Source organism: Toxotes jaculatrix, chromosome 9 (assembly GCF_017976425.1).
Source record: "Toxotes jaculatrix isolate fToxJac2 chromosome 9, fToxJac2.pri, whole genome shotgun sequence".
NCBI classification, from domain to species: domain Eukaryota; kingdom Metazoa; phylum Chordata; class Actinopteri; family Toxotidae; genus Toxotes; species Toxotes jaculatrix.
The window spans coordinates 3,099,107-3,121,768 of NC_054402.1; the positions used below are offsets into that span (position 1 = coordinate 3,099,107).

General features: G+C 45.0%; 1 protein-coding gene across 3 annotated transcripts; it reads right to left on the reverse strand.

Annotated features, from left to right (window-relative positions):
• Window positions 1-504: 504 nt before the first annotated feature.
• On the reverse strand, window positions 505-22,662 carry LOC121187057 (diacylglycerol kinase delta-like). 3 transcript variants are annotated; one of them, XM_041046135.1, is made up of 30 exons: window positions 22,447-22,662; window positions 18,638-18,748; window positions 18,430-18,510; window positions 11,698-11,802; window positions 11,479-11,611; window positions 11,246-11,352; window positions 11,028-11,153; window positions 10,749-10,851; window positions 10,486-10,648; window positions 10,283-10,391; window positions 9,813-9,952; window positions 9,566-9,650; window positions 9,238-9,332; window positions 9,025-9,124; window positions 8,565-8,892; window positions 8,310-8,474; window positions 8,084-8,212; window positions 7,902-7,998; window positions 7,571-7,778; window positions 7,213-7,320; window positions 6,982-7,095; window positions 6,746-6,880; window positions 6,398-6,570; window positions 6,195-6,306; window positions 5,931-6,023; window positions 5,692-5,811; window positions 5,043-5,160; window positions 4,803-4,933; window positions 4,548-4,647; window positions 505-4,403 (listed from the first exon to the last, which is right to left on the reverse strand). In XM_041046135.1, exons 1-29 carry the CDS (start codon window positions 22,582-22,584, stop codon window positions 4,558-4,560), a joined length of 3,717 nt encoding a protein of 1,238 aa, XP_040902069.1. In that variant the 5' UTR covers window positions 22,585-22,662; the 3' UTR covers window positions 505-4,403; window positions 4,548-4,557. The 3 variants fall into 3 exon arrangements, with proteins under 3 accessions (XP_040902069.1, XP_040902068.1, XP_040902070.1); XM_041046134.1 differs by having other exon boundaries at window positions 6,728-6,880; XM_041046136.1 differs by lacking the exons at window positions 18,430-18,510; window positions 18,638-18,748; window positions 22,447-22,662 and adding an exon at window positions 17,137-17,443 and having other exon boundaries at window positions 6,728-6,880.

Genomic DNA, 22,662 nt, shown 5'->3' on the forward strand with positions numbered 1-22,662 from the left:
ATATCGAGGAGTTTCCACAGGGTCACGGGTCTGAGGAGCGAGAAACTCATCAGGTTTTATTTATTTTGAAAATATCTGAGTACTGAATAAGAAGTAAATTTAAATCATCACTAATGGATCTGTCAAATATTTACAATTAATATGTAATTAAGGGGAAAGTCTTTGATTTAAAATGAACTTTGTTAATTAGGGGCTCTGAAATGAAGGTATATTGAGTTAACGAAGGCTTTGCGATTATCATTACATTTGATCTAAGTGTTGTGTTTTCAGGGGTAAATTGAAGATTAAATAAAGGCATTTATAAGGCGTTGTTTCATTATGTGATGAATCAAAGGCCAGTATTTCCTCTCTTTTAGCTCTGTTTTTGGTCTCTACCAACTCCTGAGGGAAAAATCTGGCTTTTCAGCTGCTGCTTAGTCCAAAATCCAACCAAAACTAGGAGCTAAAAGAGGCTGAAAAGCTCCACAGAGCTGCAAGGAAGAAAAAGCTGTTTGTACAGTGGAGACATCGACTTTATTTCTTACAGATGTTTGGATGTTTATCTATACATGACACAATGTATTTACACTGACAGCCCTGCAGGGGGCGTATGTACAAACAGAGGTATGACCGCATACAGTATCGTTGTTAATGCATAAATTATCTAATAAATACACAGGATGGATCAAACGACCACTTCATGGTAGAAACACGGGTTTACTGTGGGTGTTTATTATGTAGGACAAACAGCAGAGGATGAACCCCAGCCCTCGAGCAAGGCACTCGGTCACTGATTTGTTCTCACCAAAACATCTGTTATTGGTCAGAAAATGTAAATATGGTCTGACTGCTGCAGACTGCCACGGGAGGCTAACAAGTGTTAGCACACCACGAGTTATAACTTCACACCTGTCAAACACCTGCGTGGTCTCTCCGGTTAGATCAAAGTCACAAAGGTCTAACCAGACATTTCTGCTGCAGTGACATTCGTTAGCATCTCAGGACCCTGAAACAACGTTAAGATCACGTAGTTGTTTGACATGAAAAGTTTCTAAAACTAAAATATCAGCTTCTTACTGAGCCTCAAGGTCCTGAGGACATTTTTTTTAGATAACTTTGGCAAGATATGGATCTTCTGTGAGCAAGATACAAACCTTGTAAGAACAATATCTTGATCCACATAAACTAGATGAAAACCGGCAGGATAACTCATGGGACACAACAAAGAACACGACAATAACTCGTCTGTCTTGTCTTGATTTAAGATTTAGGTCTTCTGCAAGCAAGACACAACATTTGCAGCAACAAACCTTGATCCATGATGTGAGCTTAGCTTATTCACTTGTTCAGACATGATCGAGAGACACACTTGATACAGATCAAGATGGTGGATGGACAAGTAAATAACAGAACTGACAAACTTCCGAGCACATGATATGATCCAGATAACGCGTGTACGAGTTCATGAAGTATCTAATCTTTTGGGGCTTTATAACGTGTATCATCATTATGTTGTGTGCATAAATAAAACTGAAATGCAATCACTTGAATGAAATCATGATAACATCGGTTAGCAGCTCAATAACAAAACATCAGAGTCCTTCTGAGTCTTGTCTTGCAGTTTAGGAAAGACCGTGAGGGTTAAGTCATGAGGCACAGAGACTGAAGGCAGCGACTGCTTTTGTTAAATATATTTCCTGCATATCTAACACTGAACGGAGTGAGCAGAGTGAAGCTGAGGTCTGACTTTACCAGATATGTGATCGATGGGAGATTTAAGGCATCGTTTAATAAAGTTTGGTTTTGTCTCAACATCACCGGAGTCCAACTGTAAGTTTCAGTTTTCTCCTGTAAACACGAAGTCACTGCCGATCAGGTTTGACCCTGATTCACACAGACCTGGATCCATCACAGTCCAGCAAAGATTCTCTTCCTTTGCACATTAAAGGGCTTTTTTGACATTTGAGGTTTTGATCTGGCTGCTTCATAACACGAAACAACCTGATTCACATGGCAGGGGCTTACCATCAAAATCAATACGCTGTAGTGACATTAAACACAACACAAAATGATCTTACATTTAATAAATGTGGCTTGTTTTTAGGCTGTTCTGTACATGAACCGGATCAGGATGGCCCACCACGTCTACGATCAGAAACCCTGCATTTAACTTTTCACAGCGTCCAGGTTTTTGTTTTGGTTAAGCTGATGCTTTTAGTCGAGGAAAATGTCACTTAACTTTTCATTTAAAAAAAAAAAAAATAGAAAAATCTGAAACACATCTGAACTGTCAAAAACCCACAACGGCGTCAAACTTACGCAGCAAAACCTCGAACCGGAGGAGCTGAGAAAACGATTTATTAACCGTCACTGCTGAATGTTCTGTCGGCCACTTCGTCAGCTTCTTATATCAGCTGGAGTTAAGGCTATTAAAAACACGAGGAAATCCCCAGGTCAGACCCAGATCAGGTCACTGGACTGAGAGCGATCAGTCCACCAAAGCTCAGAAAACCTGGTTCTGATATACTGATATACAGAACAAATCTGAAAAAGAGTTTTCTCTGATTTCTACACCAACAAGTCAAAATATGAAAATACGTTTGTTTGGTCCCTGAAACGGTTCTGGACCCTGGACACTGGACCCTGGGCCCTGCTGGTTTGAAGGAAACTCCTAATTTTTCTAGTTGAGACATAAAATCAACACCAGATAACAAACCTGCAGACAGACAGACAGAGAGAGGGAGGAAGAGAGAGAGAGAGAGAGAGAGAGAGAGAGAGAGAGAGAGAGAGACAGACAGACAGACAGACAGACAGACAGAGAGAGGGAGGAGGAAGAGAGAGAGAGAGAGAGAGAGAGAGAGACAGAAACAGTAAAACATCATCAGACAGGAAACGCAGCTTGTTTTCATCGACCACCTGATGGGCTCGGGAGCGTCTCTCCTGACGTCCCCTCGTCAATTTTTACCACATCCTGTTTCTTATAAACACCAACTGAACTGAACTGAACATCAACTGCGCTTTACGGGAGAAATAAATATGTTTTAGTATGAAACTCTGTCAGTCCTTCAGTCTGTTCTCTGTGATCCTGCATTCCGTCTGCACAGCAGGAGGGACAAAATCTCTACGCTGTCAGGTGTCCGTCCCCTCAGGTGTTCCACACTTTGTTTCATAAAGTCACTGTGTTCCCGTTTGGCAGACTGGGGACGTAAAACAGTTCTAGTAAATGTTCCTCTCAAGTCTCTGAGCTGCTGAAATGGCTAAAAGTTTAAAGGGTTCTGCTGCATCCCGATCCCGCATGTCAGGGACCAGAGGATGTTCTGATTGGTCGGCTGGTCAGGCGAGCCCGAGTTAAAGAGTCTGATGGCAGGTAGATCAAAGAAAGCCAAAACCACCCGGCCCAGTGGTGGCTTATATCTGGAAAGTCATGTCTGTTTTTGGAGTCATGTCAGACTCGCGATCAATGGGGTGATGCACCAGAATCCTGGACCTCAACCCTAATCCAGCATCATCCACGTGTCCAAAAACTGATCCAGGGTCAGTTTTTAGTTTTATAATGAGGGCAGGAAATCAGCCAAACTGTCCAGGAGTCTTAGAGTCACTGCTGAGGGCTTTAGGGCCAACACTGCAAAAAATCTCCAGCTTAACAATTAATGGGTCCTTTTACCGACTCCTACGTTCTGTCACTGGAGTCAGACATTAAACGAACATGTAGCTGAACATGACTGCAATCGTCTGTGTTGGTTTAACTTGTTTCAAGATAATTTGATTTTAATTTTACTGCAGCCTTCTTGCAGAAAGTCTTTTGTCAAAAGCTGTGACCGAAAACAAAAAGATTCACACGGTCAGTCCCTTTAAAGATCTGATCATTTCTTCTCAGGCAGATTTTTACTGTTTTAGTCCTTTAGCTTTCGTGGGTCAGCTCAGCAAGAAGAACCAGCAGCCAACTGTTAAGATGGAGATTATTTTTTACAGTGTGCAGTGACTCGTGCGGATGTGGACCGGCCACAGATGGCAGACTTTGATCTGATCTGTCAGCCATGTTGTCTCAGCTCCATCTGCATATGGCTCTTGTGCAGCCCTTTAATTGTCTGTAGGCCGAAGACCTACACCCTCACCCTTCACATCCTGGATGCTGATTGGCCGGTGGGTGAGATGACAAGGCACGAGTGGATCATCTGATTGGTTCTTTCTTTCTCCAGCTGGTCTCTGGGGAAACACGGCGAGGGGATCTGGTCAGTTTTTTGAGAACCAGCGCTCTGCACAGACAAAACAAGTCCTGGTCCCGGTCCAGTCACAGTGGGTCTTCATGTATGGTGCCATGGACCTGGTTGTGGTTCAGGGTCAGACGTCAGAGGTCAGAGGTCAGGTCGGGTGGATGAGGTGGTTGGTAGCAGCAGAGGTAGGGGGAGAGTAGGCCGTGGTCTCTAAAACAGCAACAAGGAGTCAGATGAGTAAACTGAGAGCAGGATCAGGACTCTGCTGAGACCGTCGGTATAAAATGAACATGGATGCATGTGATAAAAAAAAAAACGTGGACCAGCGGAGACAGATCCTGCAGATGGACTGACCTGGCAGCAGTCAGGCCTCGCTGGCACTGCTGTTCCTGTTCAGCTCTCTGATGCCCTGCAGGATCCTCTTCATATGACCCACCTTCGTCACCCCCAGGTCCTAACGCACAGACACACACACACACACACACCATGATCAAACAGCAGACAACAAGACAGAGACACATCCTTCAGCCCAACATCTGTCCAGCATGCAGTCTGTCCTCCATGCAGCAGAGTGAGTCAGCGGTTAACGCTGAGAGCCGACGGCGGTACCTTCAGGTCCCTCCTCTCCAGGTGGATGAGTTCAGCTCCGCGGACGTCATGTCCGATAAAGATGTCCTTATACTCAGTGAGACACAGGAAGTCCAGCCACGCCCCCACCTCCTCTGTCCCCCACTGGTGAACTGAGACACCAACAGGAAGTGATTCAGACAGACAGGAAACACCTCACCATAGAGAAACTAAGGACACCCAGAGACCACAGAGAGAGAGGGGGAGGGAGAGCGAGCTTACCTGGCAGTGAGAGAGTCGCACAGGTCTCCTTGTTCTTGTTGTTTTTGTCCTTCTTGAACTTTGGGACGAGACGAAACTTGGCGCTCCGACTGCGCTTTGAAAAGTCCGTCAGAGGACCCTGAAGACAGGGAGACAGGCCGAGAGAGAGGGACGCAGGCAGAGAGACAGGGAGGCACAGAGAGAGGGACACAGGCAGAGAGACACGCAGAGAGAGAGGGGGACACAGGCAGAGACACAGGGAGACACGGAGAGAGGCAGAGAGACCAGAACTGTCAGCCATGGTTGCGTTGAGCTGAACTCAGACAGACCGGCTCAGCTCCCTCTTGTTGCTTTGTGTTGTAGCGCCACCTAGCTGCAGCGCTCAGAGTTTACAGCTAACTCCAGAACACGATGTGTGTTGGGTCTTACACTTAGAAACAAAACAAATAGTCCTGAGCTCCTGGGTTCTGCTGGAAGAACACGATCTGAGATTTTATCAGGGACAGGATCAGTGCTGGAGGCAGCGCTGACGCCTTTCCTGTTACCTGGGTATGTCTTTTACTTCTCTCACATTGGTGACAGATCAGATCCGAACTTTGTTACACATCTGAAACTGCTCCGTATGAAAGGTGCCGTGAGATAACTTCTGATGTGATTTGACGCTCGTTACCTCGTGGTCTGAGGGGTCGATGACGGGACACAACCAGGGAACATCAGTCAGCCGACGGAGCTGCTGAGCCACAGAGTTCAGAGCCGCATTCAACTGCTCCTGCTGAGGAGGATCCAACTGCTGCAGACACACAGACCAGGGACAAGGACATAAAGACTTTAGAGAGACACAATTTCAAATAATCTGACAGGTCTGGGAAAAAGAGTTCAGAGCAGTTCAGATAAACTAGAGACAGTTACCATGGACATCTTTCCGGCCAGGAGCAGTTCCGTCTCACTGAGTAAAGCTTTGACGTTACTGACCATGTGAACCACCACACTGCAGCTCAGAGCCTGAACACAGACACAGACAGAAACCATCACTTCGTACAGCTCAGCAACACCAGGATTTTATCAGGAGGACACGTAAAGTACAAGCAACAGCATGGACAGAAAAGCAGAGACCAGGACGGGTCAGTAGAGACCAGGGCAGGACAGCAAAGCCCATAATTGTTTGTCTCATACCCCGGAGCTCTTGGAGTTGGCGTAGACAACGTCCATGGCCTTTGAGCTGGCGTTGACAGCATGAGCCAGTTCCTGTTCCAAACTGTGGTGAGACTGAGCAACCTCACGAATACTGAAACATCAAAACAAGACTTTAAATTTAAACATTCATCCCACATTACAGGTTTCTTATAATCCCCCCCCGACATTAACCCTGTGTTCACCTGTGTATGAGCGCTCCTGCTGCCTGACCGAACTCGCTGACGAGCGAGGCCTCTTCCTCAGAGACGATCTCTGGCTGGGAGGAGAGGGGGGGCTGTGGGGGCTGAGGGGGGGGAGTCCGGGGAAACTCGCACTTCTGTTTGTCCTCCCACGACTTCAGGGTGCTCTCAAAGGCCTGAAACACACAAAATAATGAAAACCACTACTGTGTCATGGAACTGAATCACTATGAGGATGTTACATTAACAGGTGCACATCAGTAAGAGTAGACAAAAAAATGGCCAGTCAATGTAAATGACATTTGGCTGAGGAACTTCAGAGCGGAACCAAACCTTGGCTGTAGTACTCACTCGGTCTCTCGTCAGGGTCTGGGTTCGGTTCTTGTGGATAATCTTGATGTAACCTGGCGGCTGGATCCACGCCTCCCCGTCCACCTGAACCGGGACACCTTCGTCTCCAAGAATGGTGATCTTCACCATCCGACACTGAGACAGAGAGAACGGAGGGGTACGGTCAGATCACTGGATGGACAGACAGGGGTAGACAGACAGACAGACAGACAGACAGACCAGACAGGTAGATGTACCTGTGCGATGCGGTGGTGCTGCAGGTTGATGACTCGGGACACAGCCATCTGCATGCTGCCGAACACGGCCACCACCTCCAGAATCTTATCATCAAAGGACGGAGCAGTGAATGTCTGACCGAGAGAGAGAGAGAGAGACAGGTGAGGTCATGACATCACCGATCACCTGACACTGTCCAGTGAACAGACAGAGACAGAGGAGGATGACAGAGACACGGGCTGAGTTCTTACATCGTCCTCTTTGGTTCCTCCCCAGAAGTTGGTTCCTCCAGCGTAACTCGGGATGTTCAACACTGCAATACCCTGCAGGCTGGGGAGAGGGATGGGACGCCCATCACACTGCACACACGCACACACACACACACACACATTACACCAAGTCAGTTGTGGATAAAGATAAGACGTCTGCTGCCTTTTTTTTTTTTTTTTTTAAAGTGACAGCTCTGGATGTGAGGACGGCAGCTACAAGGTCTGCACTGGAACTGATCGCTGATCTTTTCTTCCTGATCTCTATTTTCATAACAACATGAAAACATCAGGGAATAACTCTGAGGCTGACTCAGCACGTGTGTCCTGACTGTTATCTCACCTCCAGTAAAACTCTCTGTTCCAGGTTCTTGTAGGTTCTGTGCAGCAGCTCTTTGGTTCCCAGTACTCCGTACCACATCATGTTCTTAGTCCGACTCCTGCATTTCTCTGGATGTTCATCTCTCTTGTTGTTGAAGTCCAGAGAGATTTTAGCGTCCAGTCCGATACCAAAGTAGTTGTTCATCACACATTTCTCAGTATAGCAGTCCCTACAGTCACACACACACACGCACACACACACACACTCAGGTTAGTTTGGAGTTTTAACTGAAAAAAAAAAAAAAAAAAAGATTGATTGATTCAGAGCTGAACAGGCTCAGAGACAGACTCACATATTATCAGGGTCGCAGCTGAACGGGTCGGCGTTCACCAACAGTCGACTGATCACAGAGCTGCTGGACAGCGAGCCTGAGATACCTGCTCTGAGACCTGCACACACACAGATCGACATCAGGCTGCTGATGTGCCACTACAGCACCACAAGCTTAACATTAGGGCTCAGCATTATTCTTACCAGGATAGAGGATCTTTGCGTTAAGCATGGGCATGTTCTCCCTGCTTCCTGTCTGGACAGGAAGTGACGCAGAGCTGCCCAGTGACAGACTGCCTTTACTGATCAGCTTCTCACAGGGCGTCTTACTTACTGAAGAGACAGACAGGCGGACAGTTAGAGACAGACAGGTTTTTTTTATGTACAGTACAGGCAGCAGATCTTCGTGGTCGTAGCAGTGTTCCCCCACCTCTGCGTGTGTTGCGGTGTTTGGCGCTGTAGGACGACTGCAGAGACATCTTATCGTCCTCCAGCTCCTCTTCCTCTTCCTCTTCCACCAGACCCTCGTCCTCCTCAGCTCGACTCAGAGAGAAAACCTGCTGCTGCTGAGTCTGAGCGTTCTGCTCGTCTACAGCTGGAGAACACACAGAACAGGGTTTAATGGCCACACCCTAAAATAAAGCGACCTGTCCCATAAAACTACATGTGAAGACCTCTGTCGCACCTTTCTCTGTGTGCTCGATGATCTGTCTGATGGCTTTCTTCAGACTGTTGGCTCTCAGCATCAGCTGCTCTCTGGGTTTAAAGATGGCGGCTGCAGATGAGGAGGAGGAGGTGGCGTTGGTGCGTGGGGAGCACGGAGCAGAGCTGGGCGGGGCGTGAGGAGGAGGTGGAGGCGGATGATGGACGGGGGGAGGCAATACGACTCCATCGACCTCCTCCTGCTCCTCAGCGATGGTGGGCGGGGGGGCCGGGGGGAGGACGGTGGAGGCCTGAGACTCCTCGTTCAGAGTCTTCAACAGAGAGTCCAGTTTCTCCTTCAAGACTCCGCACTGAGACAGAAAAAAGGTGACTCGTCAGAAACAGGAACGCGACTCATCAAAAAGCAACTGAAACACGACTCATCAGAAACAGGACTCATCAGAATATATAAATAAATAAATAAATATAGATGATTGCTGTACCTTCTTGGCCATGGCCTCTGACTCCTCTGAGCTCTCTGTGTTCTTCTCGTAAGCCTTACCAACACGAGCCACAAAGTCCTTCACCGTCTCACACAGAACCCTGAATATATAAACACACACACACACACAGATATAACAGGGGTCACTTCACAAACTAGAGCTGATCCTATGAGCAGCACGAGGAGGACAACTATAACGGTCCGTCAGTCGTACTTAGCGGAGGAGATGACGACGGAGTGCTGGTCTGAGGTCAGGATCTTGGACAGGTGAGCAGCCACTGAGTCCTCATATGTCAGAATCTGCTGAACCTGGATCAGAGGACACAAAAAACAAGGTGAGTACCGTCTGTAAGAGACTTTTTACCTTGTCTAAGTTTTTAAAAGATTTTATAAACTGAGACTCTTAAACAAACTGGTCCATGTTACAGGTGCAAACAAACTCTTGAGGTCAGACAGGTGTGTGACCCTGTGACCTTTTCACCATCTTCACTGCACTCTGAAGTGGGTAAAAAAAAGCGGGAAGTGATGTCATTTCCTGTTACCTCGGAGTCATCACTGCAGTCCTCGGTGACGGTGGAGGCAGAGTGTTGCCGTGGAAACTTGGTCTCGTAGACCATGATGCTCCATCTGCAGCAGAAGGGGAGGAAACCTAATGTTAGTGTGTCAACAGTTAAACACATGTTCACATGTTCCTCTGGCAGTGTCTCCACCAGCTCCTGAGGGAAATATCTGGCTCTACTGTGCCAGTCACCTGTCTGACATCATGTTACCTGTCTGACATCATGTTACCTGTCTAACATCTTGGTGCTAGCTCTCTCCAGTTTTTCCAGTATCTGAGGCAGCTGAGTGTCATCGTCGCAGGCTGAACCCCAGCCCAGTACCCGGGCCAGATCATTCCCAGTCCCCAGAGGAAGAACACCCAGCTGACACTGAAACAGAAACACAACAAGAAGATTAACAACAATGCTTCATTTCACACGCTACAGTAATAATGAGTCACATGATATGCACTTTGCAGAGATAATGATGTCCTCAGGAAGTGAAGTCACACTGAATCTTATCAACATGTGTTCAGATCTGACCGCCTGAGTTGCCTCACAGCAAAGATCTGATCTAAATCAGTCTGTTTCTTTCCACTACAGTGATCCAGACTCTGACCAGGTCCTCAATTAGGATTAAGAAAAATGATTACTAATGGACACCAGGATCTTCATGGAGCAGCAGGGGGCGGTGTTACTGAAAGACCAGCATGCGTATACCTGTTTGTGCAGCATAAGGGCATCGATCTCTGACAAAACCCATCCGACGCTCCCGTCTCCTCCACACACCAGGATCCTGAACGTATCAAACTTCTGGAATAACCGCAGCCTGACAGAGAGACAGATTTAATGTTTCCACATATACCGGTTCATATGAAAGACATTACACACACACACCCACTGTCCACGCCTGTGAGTCTCACCCCAGGTGTGGTCCTCCGTTCATCAGGTCGAACACCTGTGCGGGGTTCAGCAGCTGTTTGAAGCGTCGCAGGAACTTAACGCCTTGATTGTCTCCGCTTTTAGAATTGACAAACACCAGCAGAGGACTGGTGCATGATGGAGGACACGATGCCTTCCAGAAACCTGAAGACACAGCAGGTACACAGTGAGGTGAGATACTCAGGTGTTAGACGACGCGTTTGAACAGAACCAGCACAACATGATATGTTCTTAAGGTTCCCACCGTCAGAGTCAATGCTGTTGAGCGCTGTCGGAGGGATGACGGACACTTTGCACTGACCCAGAGGACACTTAGAGGACAGCTGCTCCTTACAGCCGGAGTGCACCTGCAGGACAGAGGGACAGCCTGAGTGAACTTGGATGGGATTACAAACCAAACAACTAAACAATTAAACTGGCAGTGAGAACTGTGCAGCTGTTAACCAGAGAAACAGAGTGGTGAGTAAAAACAGTGCAGGTCAGGTCAGATGTCAGTACAGTCTCTGTAAAATGTCTGTCTCACCATGGCTTTACACCAGAGACACCGCCAGTCCTGCAGACGGAGGACGCTGCCGCACGTTTTATCACAGACGTTGCATTTAGCTGAGACCGGGAGATTCCCCTCTAACCACTGATGAGGCATCGACACCTGAGGAGAGGTCAGAGGTCAGGGGGTCAGGTGAGGCATTTAATGACGCTGCCAAACTACAGGAGAATACTGTGTGCATCTGTGAGTCTCACCCCGTCCTCGTCCTCGATAATGTCCTTCCCAATAGAAGCCAGTGTGGTCCATTTACAGTTGTTGGTGGCTCTGACTGCACAGCGTTTATGGGCCTTAAACTTACACACTGTAACGCACACACAGAGGGGACACACAGAGGGGACACACAGAGACTGACTCAGGACACTGATAACATGTAAGTCACTGCCAGTACTAAATGACTATCCGTGGATGTGTGTGTGTGTGTGTGTACCTTCACAGGACAGGCCATGTGATGTGACTCCTGACAGAGCCTCTCTGCAGACGTTACAGTACGTCGGTCTGGCGTGAGAGCAGGCGTACCAGTTGTGCATCCCACTGAAGTGGTCCATGCTGTACTGGGTAGACTGGGAGGGATACAAACAGTCAGCACCTGACACTGGGGCTCATGCTGCTGGTCATACTGGTGACACAGACATACACACAGACAGACCTCATAGTTTTGTCTGTTCTGAACGCTGCGCAGAGCTGCCATCCACTCCTCCATCTCCTTCCTGTTGTCCGCACAAAGAATCACACGTCTACAGGGGGTGATGACCTACACACGCACACACACAGGTAGACAGACAGGTTTGTCAGAGAGACAGGTAAAGAGACAGACAAGGAGATTAACCTCCAGTATTTACCCCTCATTTTACCAGTGCGATGTGAGGAGAGCCTCAGAATTATTCTGATTATATGACTGGAATAAAACCAGCACACAGCAGAAGTGTGTGTCTGTGTGTGTGTGCACACATAGCAGCTTAAACACAAGATAAGTCTTTCTCATGTGTGTGTCTATTTCTGTCGGTGTGGGAACAGAAGGTTCATTGTGGAGCAGCTGAACAGGAAGCTGAAGTCCGCTTCTGGAAAATACAACCTCACACACACACACACACACACACACACACACACACACACACACACACACACACACACACACACACACACACATTCTTCATACACATGAGACCCGTAATAATAAGTGACTTCCAGTTTTCTGCTCAGTGACGGTGTTTTTGGTAACACAAACATCAGAAGTCTGTTTTAGTTCAGTATTAAAAAAATATGTTTGAACAGCTCAGTGCCGGAAACTAAGTACATTTACTCAAGTACTGTAATTAAGGGCATATTTGAAATTTCTGTACTTCAGTTTAATCTCTTCTGTTCACGCCACTTTCTACTTCTACCCTACTACACTTCAGAGGGAGATATTGTACTTTTACTTCACTGTATTTCTCTGACAGCTGCACTTACTTTACAAAGTTAGATTTTTTGCAAACATAAAGATCTTAAAAAATAAGCTTTGTAACATTAAATTAATGCATCAGTGATGACAATTTAATGACATAAGACTATTACATCACACACTTTGTCCTGGTCCATTGTAAGGTGAATTCAACAGTGTCTGTCTCCTGCTTTCTTTCAGTTTCTGTTAAACCCCTGGCGTCGCGGATCTAACTGGTACCAGCATTTTGTGTTTTTCCAGTTTAAATTCCTTAAATTTTCAGAAACTCTCCAGAGAAGATAAATCTGAAAAGAGTGGTCTCAGGCTGCAGCGTGGACGAGGGACGTTTGGCAAACGCTGACGTACGACTTTTCACTTCAAAAAAAGACAAATGATGTCTCAGCTCCAAACATGCACAAACTTTCTGTTTCACACTGAGTCGGTGTTAATGTGCTCAAACCGAAGAAAACTGAAAAAAAGAGAAATTAAACTGTTTACTGAGTCCTTAACAGCTGTGATTCATGTGTTGGATTAAAAGCCTCTGCGTTTATCTGACACACTCTACGTTTCCATTCTAGGACAAAATATTATCCGGTATGAGGAGATTTATCAGATCCAGTCTGAAAAGCGTCTCCATTACACAGTTAGGTATGAGAACTATTTTCTGGTGTTTTTAAGGATCTAATAGCGTGACGTGTTCAGAACCTTTGGGGAGCTGAAATCATCCATCTGAGGGAAACTCCACCATGATGCCACACTGTAAAAAGTCCTTCAATGCTGCTGTCTATAGGAATTTATTTTTTTAAAAGTATATTTTCTCCAATAAATTAATTTCCCTTTTCTTTAAAAAATTAATTTAAGTTACACATAAGTAAAAAGTGTAAATGTTTAGGTAACTTATTATTATCTATTATAAAATTGATTTTACTGAACTTCACAGTAAATTGTTTGTACAAAACTCCATTTAAGGGTTTATGTCCAAAGTAAAACGTCACGTCCGGGTCACGACCAGGTCACGACCCGCCCACGTGCAGCAGCCGATGAACGAGACCTTTTCTCGTTGTCACGTGTAGCGGACCGGTGCCATTTTTTCCGGCTTTGTGTGGAGTGTTTGAGGGCTACAGACAACACGCAACACATGTAAGTAACTATTTACATCGCTTAAAGTTTTAGCTGAATGAGCGCGCATGTGCAGCCGGTGTCATCCAGTAACGTTAAGTTTGCTAATTACGCAGGCGCCACGAGGCCTCACGGAAGGTCTAACGTTAACGTTAAATTCAAACAGCTAACTATCGCTAACGTTAGCGTAGGGTAGGTGTATGTGAGATATATCGCCAAATACTGTTTCTACTTAGTTTGCGGACTTTTTTTTTCTTTTTTAAACAACAAACATCGTCCTGTTGTTCGTTTAACGAGTCCAACGTTTTAATTAATCGGCCGTTCTTACTGTGGCAGCAATACCTGGATGTCAAAGTAGGCCCAACTGAGAACATTTACTATTAAATTAAATATTCTCAGTAATTGTTTGTTGCAAATGAATTGCATGTCTTAACGTAATCTGTGGATATATTTGTCTGAAATGTATTGAAATACTTTGAAACCATTTGTTGAAATAAAAAGATTAAAGTTTTCTTTTGCATTGCAGTGACATCAGTTATCCTGATATTTCCATAAATGAACTCTTCTTTCATTTGTGTTGCTCCTTCAGAAGACCATCACATCCACTGGGAGGAGCAGTTCATGGGGTAGCTAAGCTGTTGGTGGAACTGAGGTAAATGTTTCAGAGGTTTGTTGTTATCTGTTCTGTTATCTGTGTCATTTAGAGGAATTAAGGTACAAAACACAGTTTGTGGGGTGGTGGGTTGGGGATGGGGGTTTACTATTCATATTAATAATTAACTGTAATAAGAATTTTGACCCACTGATAATATAAGTTAAACAACAATAATAAATAAAGTCCAATAATCTATTTGATGGCAGAAAAAGATATGTCCATGAGCATGGTATGTAGGGAGAGGGTGTTCAGGAGCTGCTGGCCTCTGAAGAACAACTGAGAGCTGCTGCAGCATCAGATTTGTTGAGCGAGTTAACGCAGGCCAGCAACAGAAGTCAGTTCTTTCATGTCAAATGCTGTGGACAGGTGTCCCTGTGTTTTAATTTAATGTTTTAAGAGTATACAGTGTAGATTGTACTTTGAATGTGTTCTACGCTGCACAGGTCAGAAGTTTCTGTAATTTTTAATCTTAAAATGTTTACAACATTAATGTTTACAAATTAACATTTGCGGCAGTCGTGGCGCAGCAAGTTAGTAACAAAGCTGCAGCTTTTGGACTTTGGACCGTTACCGTCCTTCTTCTTCAATACAACTGTTAACAAAACTTTCTGATCTTAACTTACAGTTACCAACACAGGTCTGTTTCCACTGTCGCAGCCTCCCACAGACCCCTCAGCTGCTCTGCTTATCTATCGCACACCGTCTACTCTGTTTGGACTCTGTCGGAGTGAACCTGGAGTCTTTCTGTCAGAACGCTCAGCCCGCGGCTACCATCACATCAAACCCGCAGACACGAACAGACAGACGAGCGGGGCGCCGTCTGAACTGGTGTGACTGGAAATAATGAGCAAATATTTAAAGAGCTTCATCTGAAACCTGAACTGGGATCAGCATGTGACGGTCTGAAGACCAAACAGATGGTTTCACTGAGGACAGAGGCGTGTGTGTGGGGTACTCATCATCCTGAAATAATCACTGTGTGAGTACAACTCTAACAGTGTAACACACACAGTAACACACTCTCTCCCCATCATTCCCGACATGTTTCCTTCCTTCCTTCCTTCCAAACCTCTGCTTCCTCTCTACCTTCATTCTGCTCTGACGTCTCGTCCTGCCATTCTCTCTGGTTTCCGTTTCACTCCGCCATCCACACTGACCACATGTCTGAGATGTTAAAAATAAACAACAGCAGCTGTTTTTGGGTTTAAAGGAACCATCTGAGGTCCTGGAAGTCCTGCGCAGTACATTTTATGTTTTCATTTGGTTCCTCAGTGATATGAAGAACGTTAAGTTATATATTCTGTGATGCTCCTCAACTTTCTGCCTTTTAAAATTTACAGACAGCATCAGCTTTACAGTACAGACAAATGTAGAGCTGGAAAGATTAAAATTCATTTAATTATTAATCATTTTAGTGATTTTTACTAATATTTACTGATTCCTACTCCTTTTTTTCAGTGAAATATCTTTGGACTGTTGGTGGGCCAAAAATGAAGACACTGATGTAAGTTGTACACTAATTAACATATTCCTAATGTAATAGAGTCATATTTTCATCCAGCCCAGTTTCATGTTTGCGTACAGTTTATAAAGTAAGGGAGAGGGTACACAGCCCCGGGGCGAGCCAGCAGAAGAACATAATGAATCTGATAAAAGCTCACTTTTACCCTTTAAGCTGTGTTTGTTAAAAAAAGTCCATCATCCAAACCACGAGATTGTGACTGAGCCCAAAATACTCCATCGGCCTCATGGCTAAAACCAATAAAGAGCAATATAACATGGAATTTGTTCCCCTCTAGCTGTTTAAACAGCTGAGCTAACAAGCATCCTCAGCTCCTCTGTGTGCCCTATAGGCAAACTTCATAGGGTGAAGGCCACGCTGTTTCCCTGGCAAGCTCAGGGAGGTGAGGGCAGCGAAAACACTGATTGTCTTTAAGTCTACATCTAAGTTCCTCATCTTCATCTGTGAAGTCAAACTGCTCATGTCACTGTCTGACCTGAAGCCATCCATAGCAGTGTGGGTTCTGTTCTTGCTTTGCTGTATGCCTGTTTCAATGCCAGACAAAGCTGAGCTCCTCTCAGCCAGTTTAATAGTTTTGTTTAGCCCTCAGGATTTCCACTTTCACCTCCCTTTCTGCTGAATCTATTTCAGAAGCCCCTCCCTGACTGAAGGACAGCGTCTCCTTCTGTAGACTGGACTTAACAGTCTCAGACATCCAAGGTTTGTTAGTGGAGTAGGCCTTAATCTTTTAGTAGGAATAATCATATTCTCACAGAAGGTAACACAAGAACAGTTTACATCAGTAAATTCATCAATGTCTTTATAAGAGTCTTTACAAATGTCCCAGTCACTGTAGTTAAAGCAACTCTGAGGACAAGCAATGGATTCCTCAGACCAGACGTGTGGTTATGCTGTCCGATTTCTAAATCGATCCACAGCTTCCAGCCAATCACAATGAAGAATTCTCAGCAGCCTTGGTGTAAGTGCAGGTAACGGTAAGATTTAAACGACACCTTCACAGGTTTTCACACTGATTAGCAGCTAATATGAAGCTCTCTTATTCTGAGTTCAGTCCGTCTGAGATAAAATGTGATCACTGCGTATTTAAAGTTTTGCTGTGGTTACGTGGTTTGTGTTTGGTTTTTTTTTTTTTTGTTGACTGGAGCCGTCACAGCTCTGGCCACCACTCAGTTACGTTTTAACAGCAGCTTAATCTTCAGTATAACAACATTCAGTGAAATCTGAGAGACGACTCCGAACAATCGGCAGTTGTGTTTACATGACGCATTTATGACGTCAGAAACACAGGCGACCTTTGACCTTCTGACTGACGTCGGTCCGCATCACACGCCACATAACCACAGCAAAACAGTCTGATCGGCAGCCTTACCGTGTCTGAAAACTTTCCTCAGACCTCAGTCTGAGTCCTGAACACCCAACACCAACTCCGGAGGGTTCAAACCTGGTCCAGGTCTGGACTCATCACAAAAGAATCCACTTTAAAACCCAGTCCAAGACACGCTGCCCAGCTTAGAGTCCTGATCCAGGGAGCTCAGATCCAAAGTAGACCCGGTTCTGGTCTTCTTCTGATGTGATGGTGGTCGTTCATTTGCTGCTTTGTTACTGCCCCTCTCTCTCTCTCTCTCTCTCTCTCTCTCTTTTCCGTAGCCCCTCCCATATCCTCTCGTATGACTCAAGCTACTTCCTGTCTGTTGTCATGCCGACACCCCCCCCCCCCCTCCCAGCTCCCGACCCCACACCTACCCTCCCCCGATGGAAGAAAGGAGGGGGATCCTGAGGACCAATGGAGACGAAGACTGTGCACTAGTTAACACACACACACACACACACGCTTGCAGCTGTATTTTATGAGAAGCTGGTGAAAGTGTCACACACACTCAGTTTGCCATAAATACACTCAGTCACATGTACACAGTCTGACACAAGCCGACCGTTACACACACACACACACACACACACAGCCCCACCCTGCTGTTACACAGCCCCCGGTCTCTATAAATACACATCAAAGCAGCCTCATAATTGACAGGAAGTGACATAGTTCACCAAAATAAGACGCTCCCATCAGCGAGCTTTGACTGTTTGCTTGCTGGAGTGCGTTTTACTCGGTGATACTGACTGACAAAAAATTCATCTGCAACCATTTCCATAATCGATTAATCACATTAGCGCTAAATGTTTGTTGGTCTCTCACGTGTGACATATTAATCAATTGAGAAAATGATTGGCAGATGAATCGGTGATGAAAATAATCATTAGCGGCTCCATAGTCTTGTGGAGCTGTTATTGAGTGGCTCCATGTTTTGTTTGTTTTATGATGAAAGAAACACACTAATCATGTTTGTTGTCTCAGCGACTCACACTGTGAGTTTCAGTGACAAACTCTGAAAACTCCACAGCAGCTGATATTTCATGAACAGGTTAGCAGAGGCTTTCCTTTTTTATTTCTCAAACTGGACATCCTGGATTGTGTTTCATGTCGCACCTGTACCTGAACCAACCTGCCCACACCAACACACCTGTGAGGTTTTAACACAGGACTGTTTTTGCTCTGAAAATGACCCACGGGGGTAAGAAGAGTAAGAACCTCAGGGTCCTAAAAGCTGCTTTCTGAAGTGAACCACTGCTCCTGTTTCCTGTTTTACGCTAAAGCTCAACTCACAGTGAAGCTGTTGTTGACGTTCTTGGTGCTCGACTCAGCGACGCTGGCGTCAGTCAGATCCACTTCATCAAAGATTATCGACTGGAGACACAGAGACGAGAAACACGCTTTTAACATTCACGTCACAGGCAACATTTAACCTGTTCAACTGTATTGTACTTTCCAGGTTCTTCTATATATGTGATGCTGTGGTGTGAGGGTCAGTCACCTTGGCGGTCTGAGCGTAGTACAGGGTCCTCCCTCTCAGTTTGAAGTATCGTCTCTTCCAGCGCTGGAATGAGTTGGTTTGTTTCATCAGGTTTCCCTCCTTCAACACAGTCTGAAACACACAGAGGATTTAAGAGCCACAGCACTCAACCAGTTTATAACCAACAGAAACCAGTTTATAATTAACATGAACCAGTTTAGAACCATTGTGAACCAGTATAGAGCTAACAGCAGCGGTACAGTTTGCATCTGGATTTTAGGGGAACCTTGTTCTTCAGAGCAAACTGATCTTTCTGTACTGTCCTTTACAGGTCGCTGGGCTCAGACCTTTCTGGACTCTGAAAGCTGTAAAATGAAACCCTGTGGTGTCGTCGGCCTGCCGCAGAGCTCGTGCTGCAGTGAACAAAGCCTCTGTTTCACAGGAGTCAGGTGAGAAATAATCTGCAGATTTCTTCCAATCGTTTCCTGGACAGAGGCGAGTGTGTAACACTCGTGTGACGAGGTCTGACACAAGCAGCCATTCACAGAGTCACAGCTCTGATACAGACGGAGGGGGACTTCACTACAGATAAACATCAACAGGAACACAGGGGACACATTCATTTTAACCGCTGCAGGTCAAACACACACACACACACACACACACACACACACACACACAAACACACACACACAACTGAAAGAATTTGGGATTAATTAGCAGATGTGCGCCTTTATTTCAGTTTTACTTAATAAAGTTAATAACGAACGTCACTGAAGTACATTTAGTTCATTTTACTTCTGATATTTCAAGTGGTTTTCAGGAATTAATCATTTTTAAACTGAAATCAAAAGAACGAGAGCATTCATCATCTCACAGGAGCTGCAACTTTAATTATTAACAAACCGTAAACTTGACAGCTGTTGCTGATGAATGTACTCAGCTGTAGTTAATGTTAACAGTGTGAGCCAAAGGTGGTTTTGTTAAGAGTTTTGTCCGTTTGATCTTTAAAACTTTACAGTTACACAGATTTAGAAAGGTCTTAGTTTTTTTTTTTTTATCATAGTCATATCAATTACACTGATGTAATGAACTGTACTTTAACTCACACATTCAGCATTAATTTAACAGCTAGTTAATGGAAACATTTGGAAATCTGCTTAAATTTTTTCCCACATAAACTGTCAGTCTGGCCAAAGAACTTACTGAAGAAAAAAAAACTGGGCCTTGAACACACCGTGTTTTCTGGTTGAGTTTCCTCCTGATCAGAAATATCTCCTCATTTCCCACATGACTCATTTTTCATGTTTTTGACTCAGACTGTGAAATCTCCCAAACAGCAGCTTTAAATAGAAACCGAGAGGCTCAGAGCCAAAGTCTCTTCCTGTGACTCAAAACATCCACGTCAGTGTGAACCCGGCTGCCGCTGCCTCCAGGGCCCGACGGACACACCAACACTCACCACGTGAAATCAAACTATGACTGTTATTTAACACTCAGCTCAGAAAAGGCAGCTGTGTACAAAACTTTTCCAATTATTTTTAGTTCTCAAGCAGTTAGTTGATTCATTAAGTGATTTACAAGTGTGAGAAAAATAAATCAACTAAAACTTTAAGTCATTTATCTAGTAACAATTCCAGTTTCAACAATGTGAGGATTTTCAATTTTCCTTTTTTACAATATTGTAACATCATATGCAATTATATATATATAAAAAGTCAATCATTTCATCTCTAAAATGACATAAAATAGTGAAAAATACCTTTGATTTTCACAGTCCGAGCTGACCAACAGTCAAAAGCCCAAAGAGATTCAGTTTAATGTGACAGAAAACAGAGTGCAACTGAATGTTTGACACAGGGAGAATTTACTGTTGATCAATTAATCGACCGATCATTTCAGGTCAACATGTGAACAAACAGGAATTAAAATTCTTAAAACACTTACCGTGCTGTCAGACTGCAGCTTAACAGGCTGCAGAATTTATATTGTACCTTATAAATGATGAAACTGATGATAAACTGTGTGTATTGCTGTAAAGAGATGGAGGTAAATCCTGAACTGCACACAGGTGCAACAGTCTGACATTCAAAAACTGCCTGTCATCAGCTTTCAGTAACAATACATTCAAAATGCACTAGAATTATTTGTTATTATTACTGGTGTATTCATGTGTAAATGTGGAGCTCATTTTAACTTTTCATTTTGTGAAATAATTGTTAATTACTACAGATCTTACTGAAATGCTTAGCTTACTGGTTAGTCAATCAACAGATAAATGTCTTTTTTTTTATAATCGATTAATTGTTTAAATCCTTTTTTCATACAAAGATGATGACAAAATGTTTCAGCCTCTCAAACAAGAGCATTATGTGCTTTTCTTTGACATATGCATGGCTGAACTGGATCTCTCTGGGTTTTGGACAGACCTGAAGACGGGTCAGCGGATAAAATCGATCTTATGTGTTGATTCCGCTGTTATAACAACAGAAAAACGATGAAAGTTTTTTTCCGAGCTTTTGGCGCGACCATAAAGGCAGCATACGGTTGACCACCACAATGATGATCCTCCGGTAAAAACACCTTTTACCTGTCAGAAACACGTCATTGAACCGCACTGACCGTGTCTCTCGGTCACAGTCTCTGTAATTAACGTGTAACTGAGCGTTCAGAGCGGACACTTTAACGCTAAACCCGTGTGATCACCGGGGACCGTTATGTCCGATGGAGCGGACCGTCATGCTAACACCGAAACACAGCCAACGAGCACGCCAAGCTTTTGAACCGCTTTTAACCCTCCACCTACCTACCACCTGTACTCGGCCATCACCCACAGAGTGCAGCCCTCCTTTGGTGGGGGTGAAACAGCGGTGGGAAACGGCGGGGCTTTTCACCGGGCCTAAGACCCTCCGATTAGCAGGAGTTAGCCTGGTTAGCCTAGCCTTTAATTACCGGTTTCTGTCCGTGCAACACTCCCCCCCCCGACACCGTGTTATATTTATTAACCGCGTCCGGGTTACGTTTTCTCCGAGGCCAAAGATCTGACTCCGTCTCAGATCCCGGGCTGATCCCGGTTCTAATTTTAATCAGTTAGCTAGGAGCTACACATTATAGCTAAATACAAATAAAAAATCGGGGCTTCTAACGTTAAACAGTGTTTCTTGTATGTGTTTCAACCCGAACATCTACTAAAAGTAAGAGCTTGTTAAATCTACCTTACGTACTGTCATTTACCGGGATTGTTGGTGCAGCAGCTGTGGCCCTTACCCCACAATGGTCAGCTTGATGTACCAATTCCAAACTCCGTTAAAAATCAGTGAGATTTTAAGTTACACTGTTAATTTGAAAATACACGCACAATCCAAAAGAGGATTTTAGTAGTTTGAAGTTCACTCACAATCACTCTTCAATTCGGAATAATGCACATTCACCAAGCACCACAGATTTCAATAAAATGCCACTGTCTTTAAATGCTTTGCACTGCTCTCTACCGCCGATTGCAGTGACTAGCGGAGGAAGAGGACGTGGGGAGAGGGGGCAAACCGGTTGAAAAAGATGAATTACAATAAAAACAAATGATGTCTGGCGTGCCTACTGTATGCCGTATTAAAAAGCGGTCCCATGCATTCGGAACGCGTCTTATTTGATAGAGGACATTAGATTTAATTAGTCCCCCAAGGAAGGAAATGAGAAACAGAGATTTTAGTATCTGACGTTCTGTCCGAGGAAAAGGATCGAGGCTGTGTGTGGCCCACCCCCGCTGAATGAAAACCGACACGGACCACGGAAAATGTGCGGGAATAAACGCCGGAATTCTAACGCTTCTTTACCTTGCTGCGGATCTGGCCGGATGTGGACACTTTTCGAATGAGTTTCTGCGGAGTTCCGGGCTCTTGCTCTGGCTCGCTGTCCGATGACTCGTCCGGGCACCGGGCCGCGGCGGACTCCGGTCCCCCTGCCTCCGCCATCCTGCCATCAGACCCCCGAGAAGGATCAGGGGAGGGAGCGCCCCCCGGCGTCGGAGAGCCGACAGCACAGTGAGAGCA

Coding starts and splice junctions, on each gene's coding strand:
- LOC121187057 (XM_041046134.1), bottom strand. CDS start 22,584: ATGGCGGAGGCAGGGGGACCGGAGTCCGCCGCGGCCCGGTGCCCGGAC. Junction 9,953..10,282: donor CCCTTATGCTGCACAAACAG/GTATACGCATGC, acceptor TTTCTGTTTCAG/TGTCAGCTGGGTGTTCTTCC. Junction 5,812..5,930: donor TGGCCGGAAAGATGTCCATG/GTAACTGTCTCT, acceptor GTGTGTCTGCAG/CAGTTGGATCCTCCTCAGCA.